At 31.4% G+C, this 20,488-nt stretch overlaps 1 protein-coding gene across 8 annotated transcripts in view; it reads right to left on the bottom strand.

Moving 5' to 3' along the window:
* The window catches only part of LOC131428380 (low-density lipoprotein receptor), a 916,545-nt gene that overhangs the window by 276,859 nt on the left and 619,198 nt on the right, over window positions 1–20,488 (bottom strand). For 6 of the 8 annotated variants that reach the window (XR_009229368.1, XM_058592297.1, XM_058592293.1 and 3 more), the window contains one exon: window positions 7,629–7,748. Coding sequence is in view for 7 of the 8 variants with exons in the window: in XM_058592297.1 (XP_058448280.1) it covers window positions 7,629–7,748 (120 nt within the window). In the remaining variant the exon portion in view is untranslated. Of the gene's footprint in view, window positions 1–7,306; window positions 7,427–7,628; window positions 7,749–20,488 lie in introns of all 8 variants that reach the window. The other 2 variants (XM_058592291.1, XM_058592295.1) reach the window with 1 other exon arrangement.

The following is a 20,488-nucleotide window of genomic DNA, read 5'->3' on the forward strand; positions in this document are numbered from 1 at the left end:
ATTCACTCTATTAGGTCTACTTTTTGTTGCTTATTTGGAATTCTGTGATTTGGATAAATTTAGCAAATTTTCGGCGAATTTTGCACTACGAGATTGTTTTGTTAATTTTTGTAATTACGGCCTTCAACAGTTTCACCAAATTCGTAATTGTTTAAGTTTCGCAAATTTTTGACCTTTCGGTAATATTATTTAAGGTAATTTTTTACAATTTCGCAATATGAGAAATTTCAATTTATTTTGCAATTTTGGTGTCACAATTGGCAAATTTAAAAAAAATAGCCATTTGTGCAATTTCGAAAATTCCATTGTATTTTTCTCAATTTATAATTTTCCTCGATTTTAGAATTTTGAATAGTTTTTTTTTAATTTTAAGACCTATTTTGATTTCGGTAAATTTCAGCATCTTATAAAAAAAATTCAGTCAATTTTACGTTGCTAATTTAGAATTCTGTAATTTGAGTTAATTTAACAAATTTTCGGAAAATTTTGTACTTTGAGGAATTTTGATAATTTTTGTTATTTCGGTAATTTTTACGCTTTCGACAATTTCAATTTCGGTCCATTTCTACAATTTCGGCAATGTTGAAAAAATTCGACAAATTTTTGCAATCTCCCCAATTTTTGGGATATCGGCAAAATTTTGAGAAATCGGCCATTTTTGCAATTTTGAAAAATATCTACTTTTTGACATTTCTCTCAATTGCGGTCACCTTTATTATGTTTTTTTGCGATTTCTGAATTATGAACAGCTTATTAATCCTAAGACATTTTTTTATTTCGGCAATTTTTAGCATTTTATAAAAAAAAATCCAGTTTACTAATTTTGCTAATTTGAAAATCTGTGATTTGAATATATTTAGCAATTTGCACTACAAAGAATTTTGCAAATTTGTGTTATTTCGGTCATTTTTAATATCTTCAAAAATTTCTCCTAAGTCGTTATTTTTTTTGTAATTGCGGTAATATTTTACTTTTCGGTAATTTCAATTTCGACAAATATTTAGGTTTCGGTATTTTTTTACTATTTCGGCATATTTGAGAGATTTTGGCAAATTTGAGCGATTTCGACATATTTTTGCAATTTCGATAATTATTGCGATATCGAAAAATTAGGAAAAATCAGTCGTTTTTGCAATTTCGAAAATTATCTCCAATTTGGCATTTTTTTACTTTCTGACTTTTCTGGGTTGGGAATCGAACCCAGGTGGACTGCGTGAAGGGCATCGACTTACCCTTCACGCTATACCCGTCTACCAGCTATTTTTGCTATTTCGGCAAAAATAGATTTCGACAATTTACTCAATTGGGTCCACTTTTTGTTGCTAATTTTGAAATCTGTAATTTGGATTTACAATTTTAGACAATTTAGAATTTTTTCAGCTTTTGTATTTGAAGAACCTTTTTAATTTCGCAAATTCCCTCTGTTTCAGTGTTTTTTTTGCAATTGTTGATTTTCCGAATCAATAATACACCAGCTATTCGTTCGAAGTTTGTGATATATTTTAAATTCCTGGTTATAAACGAATCATAGTTTTAGAATCATGAATACAAATTCTCCATTGACTTACGTTTAGCAACTCCTTATAAACTAGATGTGAACAGTATACCGTTTTGGTTTCTACAAGCTTATTAACGCTGAGATGAGGTTAGGATGTTTAATTATCGTCGTCCTACAAAAACTATTTCAATGATCAATTACAGAAATATTTGAATGTTTTACCTTAGATTGACCTTAAGTTCGTATATAAGATATATATCTTAGTAACTAAGTAATTTTACAAATTCAATAATAAATTTCAATACCACTTCACGTTATCAGAATGTGGTGTTGTTTTTATCTCTCTTTGCTCTGACTGTTCATCGATTAATTCCTACTATCTCGTTTACGGTTTATCGATCACTTCACGGTAGGGATACATTATTGATGGGTGCGCACAAACCCGAGGGGTTTAATAAGAGCAATTTATGATAATTCTGGCAATATCGGCAAAGTTTGCAGTATTAGGAATTTTGATTTGATTTGTAATTTCGACCATTTTCTAATCTTCGGACAATTCATCCATTTCGTAATTTTTTAAGCTTCGGTAATTTTTGCACTTTCAGTAATCTATGCACTTTCGATTTTATTTCAACTTCGGCAATTTAAGCGATTATGGAAATATCTGCAATACCAGAAATATTTTAAATTTCTGTAGTGTTTGCAATTATATAAATCTCTGCAATTGAGGAAATTTGACATTTTTTTTGTTTTGAAGGTTTTTGCATTTTCGAAAATTTTTATTATTATTAATATCATTTATTTTACCCCGGCTTTAACCTTTTGGTCGTTCACCGGGGGGATCGAAAATTTTTGTCACTTGGACATTTTTTTAAAAATTCGGAAACTTTGTAGTGCTGGATGATTTGTAGTTTTTACAAACAAATTTCGTCAATTCTATTACATTACAGCTAATTTATAAAAATTCCAATACCTGCATTTTCAGTGAGTTGTGTGCTATTATTTCGGTAGTTTTCAAATTTCCTGCAATTTTTTAAACTTTGGCAGTTCTAGCGATTGTCACAGATTTTGGAATTTCGATAATTTCTGCGATATCAGCTATTATTGAAATATCGGAAAATTTTCCGATTTTGTCGGTTTCCTCATTTGGGTCTACGTTTTGTTGCTAATTTAGAAACTCGTAATTTAGACAAATTTATATTATTATTATTAGTTTAGACAACCTCTAAATTCTCGGCCGCTTTCGTGTTTAAAGATTTTTTTTCAATTTCGCAAATTTCCTTAGTTTCGGTGTTTTTTTCTTGGAATTTTTGAAAATTTTGGCTATGTCGGCAAAGTTTGCAATATTAGAAGTTTTGCTTATTTTTGTGATTTTTGTGACCACTTTTTAATCTTCGGAAAATTCATCAATTTCATAATTTTCGTACTTTCGGTAATTTTTGCCCTTACGGAAATATTTTCAACTTCGGCAATACCAGCTATTTATAAATTTCTGTAGTTTTTTGCAATCATGTAAATCTCGGCAGTTAAGTTAATTTCACATTTTGTGTTTGTAGTCTTTTTGCAATTTCAGAATTTTTTGTGACTTTTTGTAATTTCATAAATTTTTGTCCCTACGGTAAATTTTACAATTTCGGTTAAATTTCAAATTTCTGTAAATTTCTTAAATCAGTTGCCAAATAACAATAAATGTAAAATTATCTCTGCAGTTGAGGTAATTTTACATTTATTGTTATTTGGAAACTGTTTGCATTTTCGGAAATTTTTGTCGCTTGGATAAATTTGACAGGTTCGGCAATATTTTTTCATTTCGGAAATTTTTGCATTTTGCAATTCCCGGCAATTGTGGTAATTTTAAAATTTTTCGTAATTAGAAACATTTTGCGTTTATCAGAAATTTTTGTCACTTCGGTAAATTCGACAATTTTGGTAAATTTGACAATTTCGGTAAATTTAACAATTTCGGTAAATTTGACAATTTCGGTAAGTTTTGCCCTTACAGAAATATTTTCAACATCGGCAATTTAAGATACTTCGGAAATATTTGCAATACCAGCTATTTTATAAATTTCTATAGTTTTTGCAATCATGTAAATCTCTGCAGTAGAGCTAATTTCACACTTTTTGTAATTTTGATACTTTTTGCAATTTCATCAATTTTTGTCCCTTCGGTAAATTTTACAATTTCGGCAATTTTTTCAAATTTCTGTAATGTTTGCAATCATGTAATTCTCTGCAGTTGAGATAATTTGACATTTTTTGTAATTTTGATACTTTTTGCAATTTCTTAAATTTTTGTCCCTTCGGTAAAATTTACAATTTCGGCTATTTTTTAAAATTTCTGTTATTTTTGCAATAATGTAAATCTCTGCAGTTGGGGTAATTTTACATTTATTGTTATTTGGCAACTGTTTGCATTTTCGGAAATTTTTGTCACCAGGATAAATTTGACAGTTTCGGCAATTCTTTTTTTCCATTTCGGTAATTTTTGCATTTTGCAATTCTCTGCAATTGTGGCCATTTTACAATTTATCGTAATTAGAAACGTTTTGCGATTTTCAGAAATTTTTGTCACTTCGGTAAATTCGACAATTTCGGTAAATTTGACAATTTCGGTAATTTTTGCCCTTAGTAAAATATTTTCAATTTCGGCAATTTAAGAGACTTCGGAAATATCCGCAATACCAGCTATTTATACATTTCTGCAGTTTTTTGCAATCATGTAAATCTCTGCAGTTGAGCTAATTTCACATTTTTTTGTAATGTTGAAAGTTTTTGCATTTTTAGAAATTTGTGTCACTTCGGTAATTTTCTCAATTTCGGTAATTTTTCGCAATTCAGCAATCTCTACAATTGTGACAATTTTGCAATTCGGGTAATTTGAAACTGCTTGCAGTTTGCCAAAATTACCGAAATTGAAAAAAATGCCCGACTAAAAACAATTGCCGAAAATGACAAATTTACCAAAGTGGCAAAATGTTCGATTGTTTGTAAAATCTACAAATTATCCAGTATTGTAAAGTTACCGAATTTGCAAAAATTATAGAAATTGAAAAATTTGTCCGACTAAAAAAAATTGCCGAAATTGACAAACTTACCGAAGTGACAAAAATGTTCGAAATAATGTTATACTGGATAACTTGTAAATTTTACAAAAAATCGAACATTTTTGTCACTTCGGTAAATTTATCGATTTCGGGAATTTTTTTTAATCTGGCAATTTTTTCAATTTCGGAAATTTTTGCAAATTCGGTAACTTCGCAATACTGGATAATTTGTAGGTTTTACAAACAAATTTTTCGTAAATCATAATTTCATAACAGCTAATTTATTAGAATTCCTAGAGAATATACACAAATAAAAATATTTTGTTGATTTACATCATTTTTCAAGCATATTTTCATATTTGGAGCAGGAAATTGAACATAAAATTATTTCACAGTTCTCCATTTTTTTTCAATATACTTTGGCAGCGATACTAAGCGTTTCTTTTAAAAATACAGTCCTTTTCGTTGAAAAACCAATGAAAATTACTTCAATTGTGGTTTTCAATCCAGTTTTCGATTTAATTCGTCTGTTTAAATATGACTTTTGATGTACAAGTCGTGTAAAATTCCTTTTTTTTGTTTGCTGTGTAAATAAACCGCAAGTCGCTAGTCTTTGATTTTGAAACACTATTACACTGTAAATAATTTTCAAAGTTCCACAAAAATGAAGTATGTGAAGTATGAAGAGCAGCAGCTTTTCAAGTTGTTCTCCGTGTAGCAGTTAAGAAGTTTTTCGAGTAGGTTTTGAGGTAGTTGTTAAAATACTTTTTTCGAGAAGATTTTCGAACAATTTTTCTAGCTGCTTTTTTGAACAGATTTCCGATCAGTTTTTTGTTCGCTTTTTACAGTTTTTTACATTTTGTCGAGCTTGCTTACATAGTTTTCTAACTGTTTATTGCATAGAATTTCGAGTAGTTTTTTAGCAAATTTTCGAGTAATTTTTCTGTGCTGCTGTAATGCTGTAATTCTCTGGGCAGCAGTTGAATAGTTGTTCGAGCAGTTTTTAAGCAACTGGTAAAATATTTTTTCCGAACAGATTTTCAAACAGTTTTTCGAGCAGATATCCGGTTAGTTTCTTGTTTTGCCTTTCTGCAGTTGTTTGAGCATTTTTCCGATCTTTCCTTTCATAGTTTGTTTAACTGTTTTTTTGCGCAGAATTTCGAGCAGTTTTTTAGCAAATTTTCAAGTAATTTTTTCGTGTTGCTTTTCTGTAGTAGTTTTTCAAGTAGCTCTCCGGGCAGCAGTCAAACAGTCTTTCGAGTAGTTTTTAGGGCAACTGTTAAAATATTTTTTTCGAGCAGATTTCCGAACAGTTTTTCTAGCTACTTTTTCGAGTAGATTTCCGGTCAGTTTTCTGTTCTGTCTTTCTGCATTTTTTTAACATTTTTCCTAGCTTTTTTTCATAGTTTTTTTAACTGTTTATTACATAGAATTTCGAGTAGCTTTTTAGCAAATTTTCGAGTATTTTTTTGTGTTGCTTTTCTGTAGTAATTTTTCAAGTAATTTTCTGGGCAGCAATTGAGCAGTTATTTTCAAGTAGATTTTCGAACAGTTTTTCTAGCTACTTTTTCCAGCAGATTTCCGGTCAGCTCTGCCTTTCTGTTTGTTTTGCCTTTCTACAGTTGGTTGAGCATATTTCCGAGCTTTTCTTTCATAGTGTTTTGATTTGGTTTAATGTGTAGATTTTCGAGTAGTTTTTTGGAACAAGTTTTTTAGGCAGTTTTTCGAGTAGTTTTTCAAGCAGTTTGTCGAGTGGCTTTTTAGGCACTTCTGGAATTGGTTTTATGTGGAATTTAACGTTAAAAATTCCAACAGATTCAAGTGGCCGATTCTCATGTTATGACCCTAGTGACAATAAATTTTCTTTTCAGGGCGGGGTTTGAACATACAATATATGGCTTGTTGCGAGACAAGCCGCCTGAGACTTCGAGGTGAAGGGTTTCTTAAAGAACACCGATAAACTAGAAGTCAGAGATGATAGATGATGAAAAGGTATATGTGGAGAATTTATATAAAAACTGAATGAACGATTTATTTTATTGCAACCAAAAAAATTCTAAATTATTTTTATAATACCCAGGACAGCATTTAATTAGAATCTAGTCGTTCAAAAAGTTTATAAAAATATTTCCGAAACGATATTTTTCTATAGAAGTTGACAGTCTTTAAATACAAAACACTTCATTTCTATTGAATTAGTTATTACTAAAAAAGTTTGATTTGAAAAACAATATAGAATTTGAAATTAAAATGAAACAACTCAGTTTCAATTCGGTTTAACACTTCACAAACTATGGGACGAACTGGCATCACTGCCGCTTGTACCCAGTCGGAGCGACGGAAGCGAACCAGACGGACGAATGTGACACGCTGGCTCACCCAAAGGAAAGCACCCAGAACGGGACGAGATGTGCTACGATGTAGGACATCGTGTCCGTTACTAGAGAGTAAGTTCGCTTCTTTTGCCTGGATGACTAGCGCAGCTTGTTCGTACCGACCGTTACAAGACTATTACCGGAGTCGTAATTGCATTATTACTGAAGTGCGCGGAAACACGAGTTTGTTTGAATCTAATTACGGGGAAAAAGTTCACGTCAATAATGGAAGAGTTAATGAATTGATATTTTTCATCAACGCCGCCTGTGAGGTAGGCAGTACACATAACAGCTATTATTTCTAACACGGCCAATGCCAATGAGATTTTCCCGTCCAACTCTGGAAGCTGCTGAAAAAATAAAGGGGAACAAAATAACATTCTTACTGCATTCCTTTTCGTCCGATCCATCCGGACAGTCGATGTCCCGATCGCAGATCCACTTCTTCGGAATGCACCGGTCGCCGGTTTTACACATCACTTCGCTAGATGGACAGGTTATATTATCTACGACACCGTCGCATGCAGGAAAGCCATTAGCGCACAAAGCAGACAGGCAGGTAATAGTAGTAGTAGTAGAAGGAAACAGTAGCAAGAAATAAAGCAAATAGAAAGAAGATTGAGCAACAACAAAAAAAGCAATACAAACCACACAAGCGAAATAAAAGAAAAAACGCCTGCAGGTAGACAGCAGCGAGCGAATACTTACGACACTTTTCCGAATCCTCGTCGGAACCGTCGGTGCAGTCCTTTTCCCCGTCGCACTGCCAGTGCTTCGGGATGCAGCGGCCACTCTTGCACCGAAATTTGTCATCCGAGCAGTTGGTTTCTGCGGAAGAAAAGCGGAGAATGGGAAATAATTGAAAATTCGCTAATAATTGACAGTTGAATCGGGAATTCGGGATGGGGAGGGGGGGAAACAATAGAAGACCCGTGCTGCGGAATGTAAATCGAACGAATTGAATGCAGTCTGACACATGGATGACGTGAATGCCGTCGATTCGATTGTTTTTTTTTTGTGACATCTCCCACGTCGTTGCCACAAACACGTATCAATTTTCTATGGAACCTGTTTATTTGATTCGCACCCCGCTGTAGGCAAATTACAAAAATCGCTCCCCACAAGCTGGGCTGTGCCGATCACTTGTTTATTTTTTTTCAGTTTATTCCCTGGGTGTCGCCGCCGTTGATGGGTGGGCGGTGTAACAGGCCGGGACATTGTCCGGGTCTGAATGGGTTACACCTTCCCCCCTGCACGAAGCCTTCCGCGGATTGATGGAGGCGAGTGTCCTGTCTGTCACAACGCGGCCAACCGCTTGAAGTGAGATATAGTTTTTAATTAAATACACTGCCAAAACCCGGGGAAGCCCCGTGGAATAGTGGGGGCGGGCGGTGCGGCCGGTCGGTCGTTCGGAGTCAGGATAAACTTTTATTTATGCATGTTTCGGTGGTCAGATTAATTACAGAACAATGCGCTAGGTTGTCAACTTATCATGGGGAGTTCAGTTATTAAAAAATGTTATGGCACCGGCCTGTGTTTGTGATGACCGCAGCTCACTCGCTGCTTACTTTTAAGAGGGAGGGGGGAGGGGGGTGGTTGTTTGGGAGGTGACTCGGTTTTGAACACACACGTCACTTCACGACTGCGATAATGCGTCAGCCGGCCGCTTGACGGGTTCGCGGTTCGGGATTTGTTTGGTCACAACTGACCGATGCGGAAAATTCGGAATTCGGCTGGGTACAAATTTCATGTGCTTTATCGATGCCATGCTGGACAAATATTGACTTGTTGACGCGGTCTTTGATAAGAAGTCTGGTCTGGATTTATACTTTATTATTTGCATGACTTTACTGATTTTTTTTAAAGGACCAGATGTCCATCAAACTTAAATGACAAAAAAAATTGTCAGTTTTATTGCCAAAAATTCCAGCAGATAACAAAACTTCCAGTACACAGGGTTGTCAAGCTAGTAGACGTTATTCATTAGTATACAAATGTCTATTTTTTCTTAAAGAATCTAAGGGTAAATCACTTAAAATTATCATTTTTGTTAAATTTGAATAAAATTAAAAGCTTTCTTTGGATATAAACAACTACCATAACCTTAAAATGTGGCAATGTGTTTATTTGTTTATTTGTTTATTTGTTTATTTGTTTATTTGTTTATTTGTTTATTTGTTTATTTGTTTATTTGTTTATTTGTTTATTTGTTTATTTGTTTATTTGTTTATTTGTTTATTTGTTTATTTGTTTATTTGTTTATTTGTTTATTTGTTTATTTGTTTATTTGTTTATTTGTTTATTTGTTTATTTGTTTATTTGTTTATTTGTTTATTTGTTTATTTGTTTATTTGTTTATTTGTTTATTTGTTTATTTGTTTATTTGTTTATTTGTTTATTTGTTTATTTGTTTATTTGTTTATTTGTTTATTTGTTTATTTGTTTATTTGTTTATTTGTTTATTTGTTTATTTGTTTATTTGTTTATTTGTTTATTTGTTTATTTGTTTATTTGTTTATTTGTTTATTTGTTTATTTGTTTATTTGTTTATTTGTTTATTTGTTTATTTGTTTATTTGTTTATTTGTTTATTTGTTTATTTGTTTATTTGTTTATTTGTTTATTTGTTTATTTGTTTATTTGTTTATTTGTTTATTTGTTTATTTGTTTATTTGTTTATTTGTTTATTTGTTTATTTGTTTATTTGTTTATTTGTTTATTTGTTTATTTGTTTATTTGTTTATTTGTTTATTTGTTTATTTGTTTATTTGTTTATTTGTTTATTTGTTTATTTGTTTATTTGTTTATTTGTTTATTTGTTTATTTGTTTATTTGTTTATTTGTTTATTTGTTTATTTGTTTATTTGTTTATTTGTTTATTTGTTTATTTGTTTATTTGTTTATTTGTTTATTTGTTTATTTGTTTATTTGTTTATTTGTTTATTTGTTTATTTGTTTATTTGTTTATTTGTTTATTTGTTAATTTGTTTATTTGTTTATTTGTTTATTTGTTTATTTGTTTATTTGTTTATTTGTTAATTTGTTTATTTGTTTATTTGTTTATTTGTTTATTTGTTTATTTGTTTATTTGTTTATTTGTTTATTTGTTTATTTGTTTATTTGTTTATTTGTTTATTTGTTTATTTGTTTATTTGTTTATTTGTTTATTTGTTTATTTGTTTATTTGTTTATTTGTTTATTTGTTTATTTGTTTATTTGTTTATTTGTTTATTTGTTTATTTGTTTATTTGTACATTTGTTTATTTGTTTATTTGTTTATTTGTTTATTTGTTTATTTGTTTATTTGTTTATTTGTTTATTTGTTTATTTGTTTATTTGTTTATTTGTTTATTTGTTTATTTGTTTATTTGTTTATTTGTTTATTTGTTTATTTGTTTATTTGTTTATTTGTTTATTTGTTTATTTGTTTATTTGTTTATTTGTTTATTTGTTTATTTGTTTATTTGTTTATTTGTTTATTTGTTTATTTGTTTATTTGTTTATTTGTTTATTTGTTTATTTGTTTATTTGTTTATTTGTTTATTTGTTTATTTGTTTATTTGTTTATTTGTTTATTTGTTTATTTGTTTATTTGTTCATTTGTTTATTTGTTTATTTGTTTATTTGTTTATTTGTTTATTTGTTTATTTGTTTATTTGTTTATTTGTTTATTTGTTTATTTGTTTATTTGTTTATTTGTTTATTTGTTTATTTGTTTATTTGTTTATTTGTTTATTTGTACATTTGTTTATTTGTTTATTTGTTTATTTGTTTATTTGTTTATTTGTTTATTTGTTTATTTGTTTATTTGTTTATTTGTTTATTTGTTTATTTGTTTATTTGTTTATTTGTTTATTTGTTTATTTGTTTATTTGTTTATTTGTTTATTTGTTTATTTGTTTATTTGTTTATTTGTTTATTTGTTTATTTGTTTATTTGTTTATTTGTTTATTTGTTTATTTGTTTATTTGTTTATTTGTTTATTTGTTTATTTGTTTATTTGTTTATTTGTTTATTTGTTTATTTGTTTATTTGTTTATTTGTTTATTTGTTTATTTGTTTATTTGTTTATTTGTTTATTTGTTTATTTGTTTATTTGTTTATTTGTTTATTTGTTTATTTGTTTATTTGTTTATTTGTTTATTTGTTTATTTGTTTATTTGTTTATTTGTTTATTTGTTTATTTGTTTATTTGTTTATTTGTTTATTTGTTTATTTGTTTATTTGTTTATTTGTTTATTTGTTTATTTGTTTATTTGTTTATTTGTTTATTTGTTTATTTGTTTATTTGTTTATTTGTTTATTTGTTTATTTGTTTATTTGTTTATTTGTTTATTTGTTTATTTGTTTATTTGTTTATTTGTTTATTTGTTTATTTGTTTATTTGTTTATTTGTTTATTTGTTTATTTGTTTATTTGTTTATTTGTTTATTTGTTTATTTGTTTATTTGTTTATTTGTTTATTTGTTTATTTGTTTATTTGTTTATTTGTTTATTTGTTTATTTGTTTATTTGTTTATTTGTTTATTTGTTTATTTGTTTATTTGTTTATTTGTTTATTTGTTTATTTGTTTATTTGTTTATTTGTTTATTTGTTTATTTGTTTATTTGTTTATTTGTTTATTTGTTTATTTGTTTATTTGTTTATTTGTTTATTTGTTTATTTGTTTATTTGTTTATTTGTTTATTTGTTTATTTGTTTATTTGTTTATTTGTTTATTTGTTTATTTGTTTATTTGTTTATTTGTTTATTTGTTTATTTGTTTATTTGTTTATTTGTTTATTTGTTTATTTGTTTATTTGTTTATTTGTTTATTTGTTTATTTGTTTATTTGTTTATTTGTTTATTTGTTTATTTGTTTATTTGTTTATTTGTTTATTTGTTAATTTGTTTATTTGTTTATTTGTTTATTTGTTTATTTGTTTATTTGTTTATTTGTTTATTTGTTTATTTGTTTATTTGTTTATTTGTTTATTTGTTTATTTGTTTATTTGTTTATTTGTTTATTTGTTTATTTGTTTATTTGTTTATTTGTTTATTTGTTTATTTGTTTATTTGTTTATTTGTTCATTTGTTTATTTGTTTATTTGTTTATTTGTTTATTTGTTTATTTGTTTATTTGTTTATTTGTTTATTTGTTTATTTGTTTATTTGTTTATTTGTTTATTTGTTTATTTGTTTATTTGTTTATTTGTTTATTTGTTCATTTGTTTATTTGTTTATTTGTTTATTTGTTTATTTGTTTATTTGTTTATTTGTTTATTTGTTTATTTGTTTATTTGTTTATTTGTTTATTTGTTTATTTGTTTATTTGTTTATTTGTTTATTTGTTTATTTGTTTATTTGTTTATTTGTTTATTTGTTTATTTGTTTATTTGTTTATTTGTTTATTTGTTTATTTGTTTATTTGTTTATTTGTTTATTTGTTTATTTGTTTATTTGTTTATTTGTTTATTTGTTTATTTGTTTATTTGTTTATTTGTTTATTTGTTTATTTGTTTATTTGTTTATTTGTTTATTTGTTTATTTGTTTATTTGTTTATTTGTTTATTTGTTTATTTGTTTATTTGTTTATTTGTTTATTTGTTTATTTGTTTATTTGTTTATTTGTTTATTTGTTTATTTGTTTATTTGTTTATTTGTTTATTTGTTTATTTGTTTATTTGTTTATTTGTTTATTTGTTTATTTGTTCATTTGTTCATTTGTTTATTTGTTTATTTGTTTATTTGTTTATTTGTTTATTTGTTTATTTGTTTATTTGTTTATTTGTTTATTTGTTTATTTGTTTATTTGTTTATTTGTTTATTTGTTTATTTGTTTATTTGTTTATTTGTTTATTTGTTTATTTGTTTATTTGTTTATTTGTTTATTTGTACATTTGTTTATTTGTTTATTTGTTTATTTGTTTATTTGTTTATTTGTTTATTTGTTTATTTGTTTATTTGTTTATTTGTTTATTTGTTTATTTGTTTATTTGTTTATTTGTTTATTTGTTTATTTGTTTATTTGTTTATTTGTTTATTTGTTTATTTGTTTATTTGTTTATTTGTTTATTTGTTTATTTGTTTATTTGTTTATTTGTTTATTTGTTTATTTGTTTATTTGTTTATTTGTTTATTTGTTTATTTGTTTATTTGTTTATTTGTTTATTTGTTTATTTGTTTATTTGTTTATTTGTTTATTTGTTTATTTGTTTATTTGTTTATTTGTTTATTTGTTTATTTGTTTATTTGTTTATTTGTTTATTTGTTTATTTGTTTATTTGTTTATTTGTTTATTTGTTTATTTGTTTATTTGTTTATTTGTTTATTTGTTTATTCATCTGACATAGTTTGTCAAGTCTATATTCTATATGAGAAAAGCAAAAAATAGAGTAGCTACTATCAGAGACATAGCCGCGATTTGCATTCGAGATGTGTATAGATTTCAACTGATTTGATAGCGTTTTACCGTTCAAGATTTTAGGGTCCTGAAAAGGACCACTGGTGGTTTTGGAGTCCTGGAAATGACTATTTGGCTATGAATTATTATGTTTGTATTTCAGGAAGAAAGACTTTATTCCAAGTCATTTGTAAGTTTGAGCCTTGACCTATAAGAAATCGTTTGAGTTTGAGCCTTGGCCTATATAAAATCGTAAAACAAGTCGTTCAATCGCTCGTATATTTCAATATATCATACATCTTATTATTCGAATGAAAAAAAATCTATCAAAAAGCTGTACAAGGTTCAATTCTGGCTTTGAGAAAGGCCAAATTGAGGAACTTTCTACGATATTAAACACTTTTGGAACATTTTTCTCGAACGCGAAGCAGTCCAAAGCTAGCTTTATTTGCACTCGTCTGGTGCGAATTGAGCACAAACACAAAAATGAAATAATATGATGGAATCGGCGAAATGGCCGATTCGACGAAATGACCCTTTCGGTGAAATGACTTTCAGCGAAATGACCTGCTCCTCATTGATTATATCAAAAGATGCAAATTTTTCCAAACAGAAGTTCTTCTAAAGCCAATAAAGCTGCACAATCAACCCCTGTGGCACACAAAAAACACACACACACCACTGTGCATTGTCGAATAATCATTCTGTTCTCTGGCGTGAAAAAATAAATCTAGGTTTTGTCCCAATCTGTATCAGGATAGCCAAACATGCTTCCGGAATGCGCTCGCGTTTGTTTTTTTTTTTTTGGTTATGAGTACGCATCCGCGGCAACCAGCGAAAATCTTTTTCATCTTCAGAATCCTACTCAAACTGTGGAAAGTACGCTCAGTACTAATCCTGGTTGCAAGATTGAAAGAGAAATTTTGTTATTCCAAGCGTTTTGATTGAAAAAGAAACGAATGAAGAACTGAATCCTGTCCAATCTGTGCAGAGATGCTAGGTTCACAGATTCTCATTGTGGTGCACAAATTTTAAAAATGACACAGATTGGTAAAATCGATCTCAAACTGGTAATGAGTTTTGAATTAGATAGAGAAATCGCTGTTTTATTTCCGATTTCTCAGACTGATCCCGATCAGCAAAACAGATTTGAAAAAAAAATAATAAAACCTGGCATCCTTAATCATGTACATCCTTAGCAGCCAGGTCATTTTTAAAAAATCTGGAATAAATTCTCACAGCATCTCAACATCTTTGCAGATCAACATTTTTTTTTTTTTTTTTTTTTAATAACTATTTATTGGAATATGAGTTAAAATTAAATTATTAAGATTTAAATTGGGTGTTCAGCCACAAGTGGTGACTTTTCAGCCCTGTTATATATATATGATTTGGTTATTACCATGAAGACATCATTTGCTTCCGCAATTCTGAGATTTTTGTGTAGGGAAAATTCTAAACCTACTTGTATTGTGTAATGGGGAAAAGGAACTTATATACTAACTTACTAACTAATACAGAGAGCGAATCGATTCAATTGAAGATTGCATCGATTTTTGTCGGATTGCAGATCAACATCATTTCGGTGGACAACAAAATGATTTCGTCGCTCATTTCTGCAAAAGGTTCTCGGGAATACAATGTCATTGTGTTAACCCTAGCAACTTTAAGCTTTTTGAGAGTTCATGGTCAGTATGCGATTTCAGAAATCATTTTTGTTTTGCTCCTTAACTAAGGACATCGAAAAAGAATAAAAATGAAATCGTTTTCATGGGGTTTCTCGAAGTGACGTGCTGTATGCGGAGTTATTTATTGTGTTCATATGACAAACTTATGCAGTTTTTTAAATCATATTTAAGTGAATTTTCAAGTACTGCGGAAAGTATCACCTGCATAGAAATAGTTGTCTAACGCTTCGCTCGAATATCGCGCGTTTTAGTTTTCGACTTCGCGCGGATTTCGCGCGTTTTGAATTTGAAATTTTTCGTAACAACCCTGATTGTGGATTGTAGGATGTTTCTTCTTGAGCTTGACGGGAATTCCAAAATGAGAAAACAGACTGCTTTTTTCTGCTGGCATTTAAAAAAGCCTCGATTCAGTCCATTTGATGAAGCTAAGTGACATTTGTTTTCAATTTTCATTCCTGGTTCGTCCCATCCCTCTGAGATGGCAATAACAGTTTCGTGTGACCTGCCAATGTACTGATCAGTCGAAGACGAAACAAGGGAAAAAAATTCAGTATACGTTTCCAGTTTTTTCTCAAATACAACAGAAATTATTCGGTTTCTTGACAGTATTCAAAATTCATTCAAAACATAAAAAAAATAAGGTTAAATTCAAAAGATAGTTGTCTGATAATCGAAACTGAAAACGCAAACACGTAAATCATAAAATGGTGCAAAATCCCGATCCTTCAATTTAATTCATTGACAAAGAAGCTGCAGAACCGAAAAAAACACGACAAATAATCGGTGTAATGTTTATCGATTAGTCAGACTGGGAACAAAAGCATTCCTGATGGAACCAAAGACGATTCAAAATGGGGCAAAAATTCCGAACACAAAGCGTTCCTCCCGTGAGATAACGAGTGAAGGATCGAACCGTCCCAGACGAGAAGGGGTACATCTCGGAGTCAGTGCACGTGACTAGAATGGGAGCAGTTTCTAATGATTTTATTATCGGTTTTATTGCGGGCCCAGAATGCATTCCATCGTCCGGAGAAGATTGAAAGGGTTTGACAGAAAAAAAAAACTAATGGAGGTATTTCATGAGCACAATGAGTTCGACAATACGTGAGGGCGGATCCGTTGTTAATTTGACAATAATCTATGGCAAACTCGGTTTTTCGGTAGGTCTTGATTGCGGCCGACCGGAGATACGACTCTGTCACTTTAATCGAATTCCACTCTCGCCGGGAACAGTTTCATTAGCAACGACCGAACGGCCAGAGCAAGTCCTTCCATCTAATTACTTTGTAATTACCCTTTTGACATCGGTTTCACCGAGCATCCGATTAAACTCCGAGCTTCTACCGAAAACTTCAATCCATTTGGATAATTGCACGAAGCTCCCACGGTCGGGTGCGGCTTAACTCGTGCAAATCGTGTGCGGTAAAAGTAATCTATGGGGTAGTAAATTAATTTACTTTCTATTTCTATTCCGCAACGACGACGCAAGCGACAAAAATTGTTCCATCGCAGTAGCCGAGTCGTCGTCTTCTTTTCCGTCCTTGGCGCGGTTGCTTGACAACGTCCCAACCGTTCGACCGTCCGAACTCGACAAAACCTAATTCGCTGCTGGAAAATTGTTATTGGCACTGTGAGAATGCAATTTCATTTTCGCTTATAGACTGTCTGTAAAACAGTGAACCGCGTCGTCGACGTCGTCGTCGTCGTTGTCCTCGACTTGAGTCTACTTGGGCAAATCGATTTGCCTTCTTCGGTTAGTTGACTGCCGATGGAACGGATCTCCGTTAGAAAGGGGTTCCTTGGCGTTTCAGCTTCACAGTTGATGATGATGATGATGATGATGGTGATGGTGATAAAGAAGACAATGATTACACGCTTGGCTTGAAGAAGGAAGCCTTCGCCGGGGCACAGATGGACCGGCATCCGATTTCCACCTCCACCCACTCAGACTAACGAGAATGATACGTGCTTCGGGAAGATTTGCTGGCCTAGGCAGTCACACCGATATCCGGATTCTGCTTCAAAGACAACTGCTCCGTATCCGGATGATGATGGCGGCGGCGGAAAGGAGACTGCAGTCCAGCTCAGCTCAGCTCGGAGGTGTGCTCAGCTCATGATAATTATTCTAGTTTCGAATCGCCTGAACCCCGGGCAGGCAGGTCATCATCGTCGTCGTCGTCGTCGTGCTCCGTCACTGACTGGAAATATGAGAGCCCTGATCCTATCGTTTCGAATGGATAGTTATAAATTTTCCCAACGCCCACATCTGCTTCCTTCTTCTGTTTAATGCTCCGGTGCGTTCCAGTTCCAGTGTCTTAACGAGATCCATTTCTATTACGGATGCCCGGGGCGAGCCTTACGTCCGGTTGCTAAACTCTGCACCCAGCTGAAACAAACCAATGAGAAGTTCAGTGATTAGTGACATGTGTGAATTAATATCTTGATTCCGAACGATAACTGCCTGGGCTTTGAGCAAGTATCTTTTAATACTTACGATTTGGTTCGCACAGTAAATGGACACGAGTTGGCTTTGTTCAAATTCTGTTACTTAAACAAGGATAATGAAATGGCTTCTGACAATTACTGTGCTATCGTACATCACTTTGATATTTAGGCATGCTGAAGCGTCCTTCACCGATCACAGAACGTGCCGCTTGGGTCAGTTTATTTTGTATCTTGCCATTGAGAAAAATATTTAAAAAAACGGATTTCTTTCCAAAAAGCATACTCAAGATATCGTCCCTCGAAAGAATTAATTGTCGGAATATGCTGAAGACTTGAAAGCTCCAGAATCAACTCCTGAAGCACAAATAAAAAACCTGTTTTAATCAACCTAGTGGTGTAATGACGCCTTTCTCATATTACTCATAACATCATAATTATTACTGTGGAATTCGCAAAAACAGCTGTTCATTGAATAGAAATAGGAAAGTTTGATCGGACTCAATCTAACAAACTCTACAAATCCTGTTTATCCTGTAGTTCCGGAACGGGAAGTAGTATCCACAACAAATTTAGGAATTCCGTATGAAACTGTAACACTTTTCTTTTGAACCTTCCGATACCGAATTCAGATGACCGCAGCATAAAATATGTAGTAGTGTAAAAATGATACTACTCATCGGTTCTTTCTAAAATCATCAACTGCTAGAACTTGAGTTTTAATGCACAGCTCGAATGCAGTCCCACGTCAATCTTGAGGTCTGAGAACATTGTCTACTTTTAGTTTTCCAGTACATGATCTCCTTAGCTCCGCCCTTATTGATGAAAGTTTTAAGTGACGTTAATATATAGGAAGCCCTTCAGGCAAGCTGCATTAGAGATGAACTAATTTGAAGAAATGTGATAATTTGGTTCTTTTAAGGACAAACAAATCGATCCCCAAGAACCCGTTTATGACTGTAATGATGAAAATTCTAGTTCTATTTGTTACCATACCTATCCGGTCAGGTATTTGAAATTATTCACCCGTCTTTTGATTTGATTTTGAATAATTTTGTTTAATCAAACAAAATTAATTTAATTTCAAATTTTCACATCGATGAAGAACGAGATGCTCTTAGATTTTAATTATTCTCATCACTCCTAACTCAGTCCTCCTGGGGGAGGAGGCTAGTCCCAGCGTGCAAACAGCGTTTAATCAAAATGAGCAAACTTCTCCCATGACCGAATCGGTTACCGTTTTAATCACTCGTATTGACTTATCACTAACCCGGTTGCCGTCGGTTGGCTGACCGTTGGGGCCGTTGGTGGTCGGTTGGCAGTGTGATAAACATTAGTTTGAATGTGCAAACATGACCCCGGGTAGTGACGGCAGCTTCTTCCTCGACCTCGACCGACTCGACACTGGACTCGACGCTCAACCGCGATCCGAAGAATACGGTCCGGTCCGGTTTTGATTTGGCTCGGCTCAGTTCGACCCGTTCGACGTCGTCGAATGGTCGGTACGGTTATTCTAATTATGCAAGATGGGTATCTGCCAGATTGCCACTAATGCAAACGCAAACAGATGCTTCCAATATCGACAGGATCAAATAGGCGTCGAAACAAATGCTCACAAGCCTTCCGGGAGTGGGCGGAATTCGGGAAGGAGGGGGGCAAGGATCATAGTCATCATCATCGGATCCAGCAGAACATCGTTTCGTTTCGTTTCGTCCAGCACAGGAGAAAGACGACGACGGACGACGGAAGGAAAGACACACGTTTTATGCCTGTATGATTTATGCTCGCCATAAATATAAATTAATATGCTTTGCTATACGAAGTAAATGGACGATGCTCTAATCCGGTCAAATAGCTTCTAGGCTTCGAACTCATTTGGGACTCCGATTCTCGGTCCAGATGTACCGAATGCAACACGCCAAAGTCCCCCGGATAACGTGATAACATCATCGCGCTGGAAGTGCTACTTTGTTTGTTCGATTCCATTTTCCCGCCTGAATTCACCAATTGTTTCATTCAAGCTGCCGAAACAAATGCTATTGCAATCATCATCTTTTCCGTCGGCTCAGAAACAGAACAGAGTCTTGTGGGGATAATGCGCAGTGCAATCACGCTTTTCGATAACCTTGCCAGACGATGTCAGACGAGCAAGCCAACAATCACCTAAACTTTGGTCAATTCGAGTTGCAATTCTGTTATCTCCTTTCAGGGTCACGGTCATTTACGAAACCGAGCACCTGACAAGAAGACGACCGAAATGCACTGCTTCCGTCTCGCAGTGCAATTTTGTAACCATCCTGAGATAATGTGGAAACAGTTCTGAGGGATTTTTGAAACAACTTTGAGTCTATTTGGCAATTTTAAAGTAGGTACTCTTAAAACGAATTAGAAACAAAATTTAGAGAATTTTAATTTTTTTCCAGCCAGCTTTGAGACTATTTTGAAATAATTTCGTATATTCAAAATAATTTTGGAACTATTTAATAAAATTAAAAAAAAACAACAACCTAACAACTTTGAAACAAGTTTAAATCAATTTTAAAACTATTGTGAGACTACTTTGAAAGTTGTTTTAGTCAACTGTCAGACGTGCAACAATTTTAAAACTATTTTGAAACAACTTTGAGACAATCCCGAAATAATTTGTGGCTAATTATGGAAAAAACTTGAACAGATTTTCACAAACTTAGGTTAAAAGAAAAACTTTTAAGGTTCAATTGAAAATATTAGAATTTTGTTTGGATCCGACTTCCGGTTCCAGAGTTAACTTATTGTGAGACGACTTTGAAACTTGTTTTAGTCAACTGTCAGACGTGTAACAATTTTAAAACTATTTTGAAACAACTTTGAGACAATCCCGAAATAATTTGTGGCCAATTATGGAAAAAACTTGAACAGATTTTCACAAACTTAGGTTAAAAGAAAAACTTTTAAGGTTCCATTGAAAATACTAGAATTTTGTTTGGATCCGACTTCCGGTTCCAGAGTTAACTTATTGTGAGACTACTTTGAAAGTTGTTTTAGTCAACTGTCAGACGTGCAACAATTTTAAAACT

The sequence above is a fragment of the Malaya genurostris genome, chromosome 2, assembly GCF_030247185.1.
Source record: "Malaya genurostris strain Urasoe2022 chromosome 2, Malgen_1.1, whole genome shotgun sequence".
NCBI lineage: Eukaryota > Metazoa > Arthropoda > Insecta > Diptera > Culicidae > Malaya > Malaya genurostris.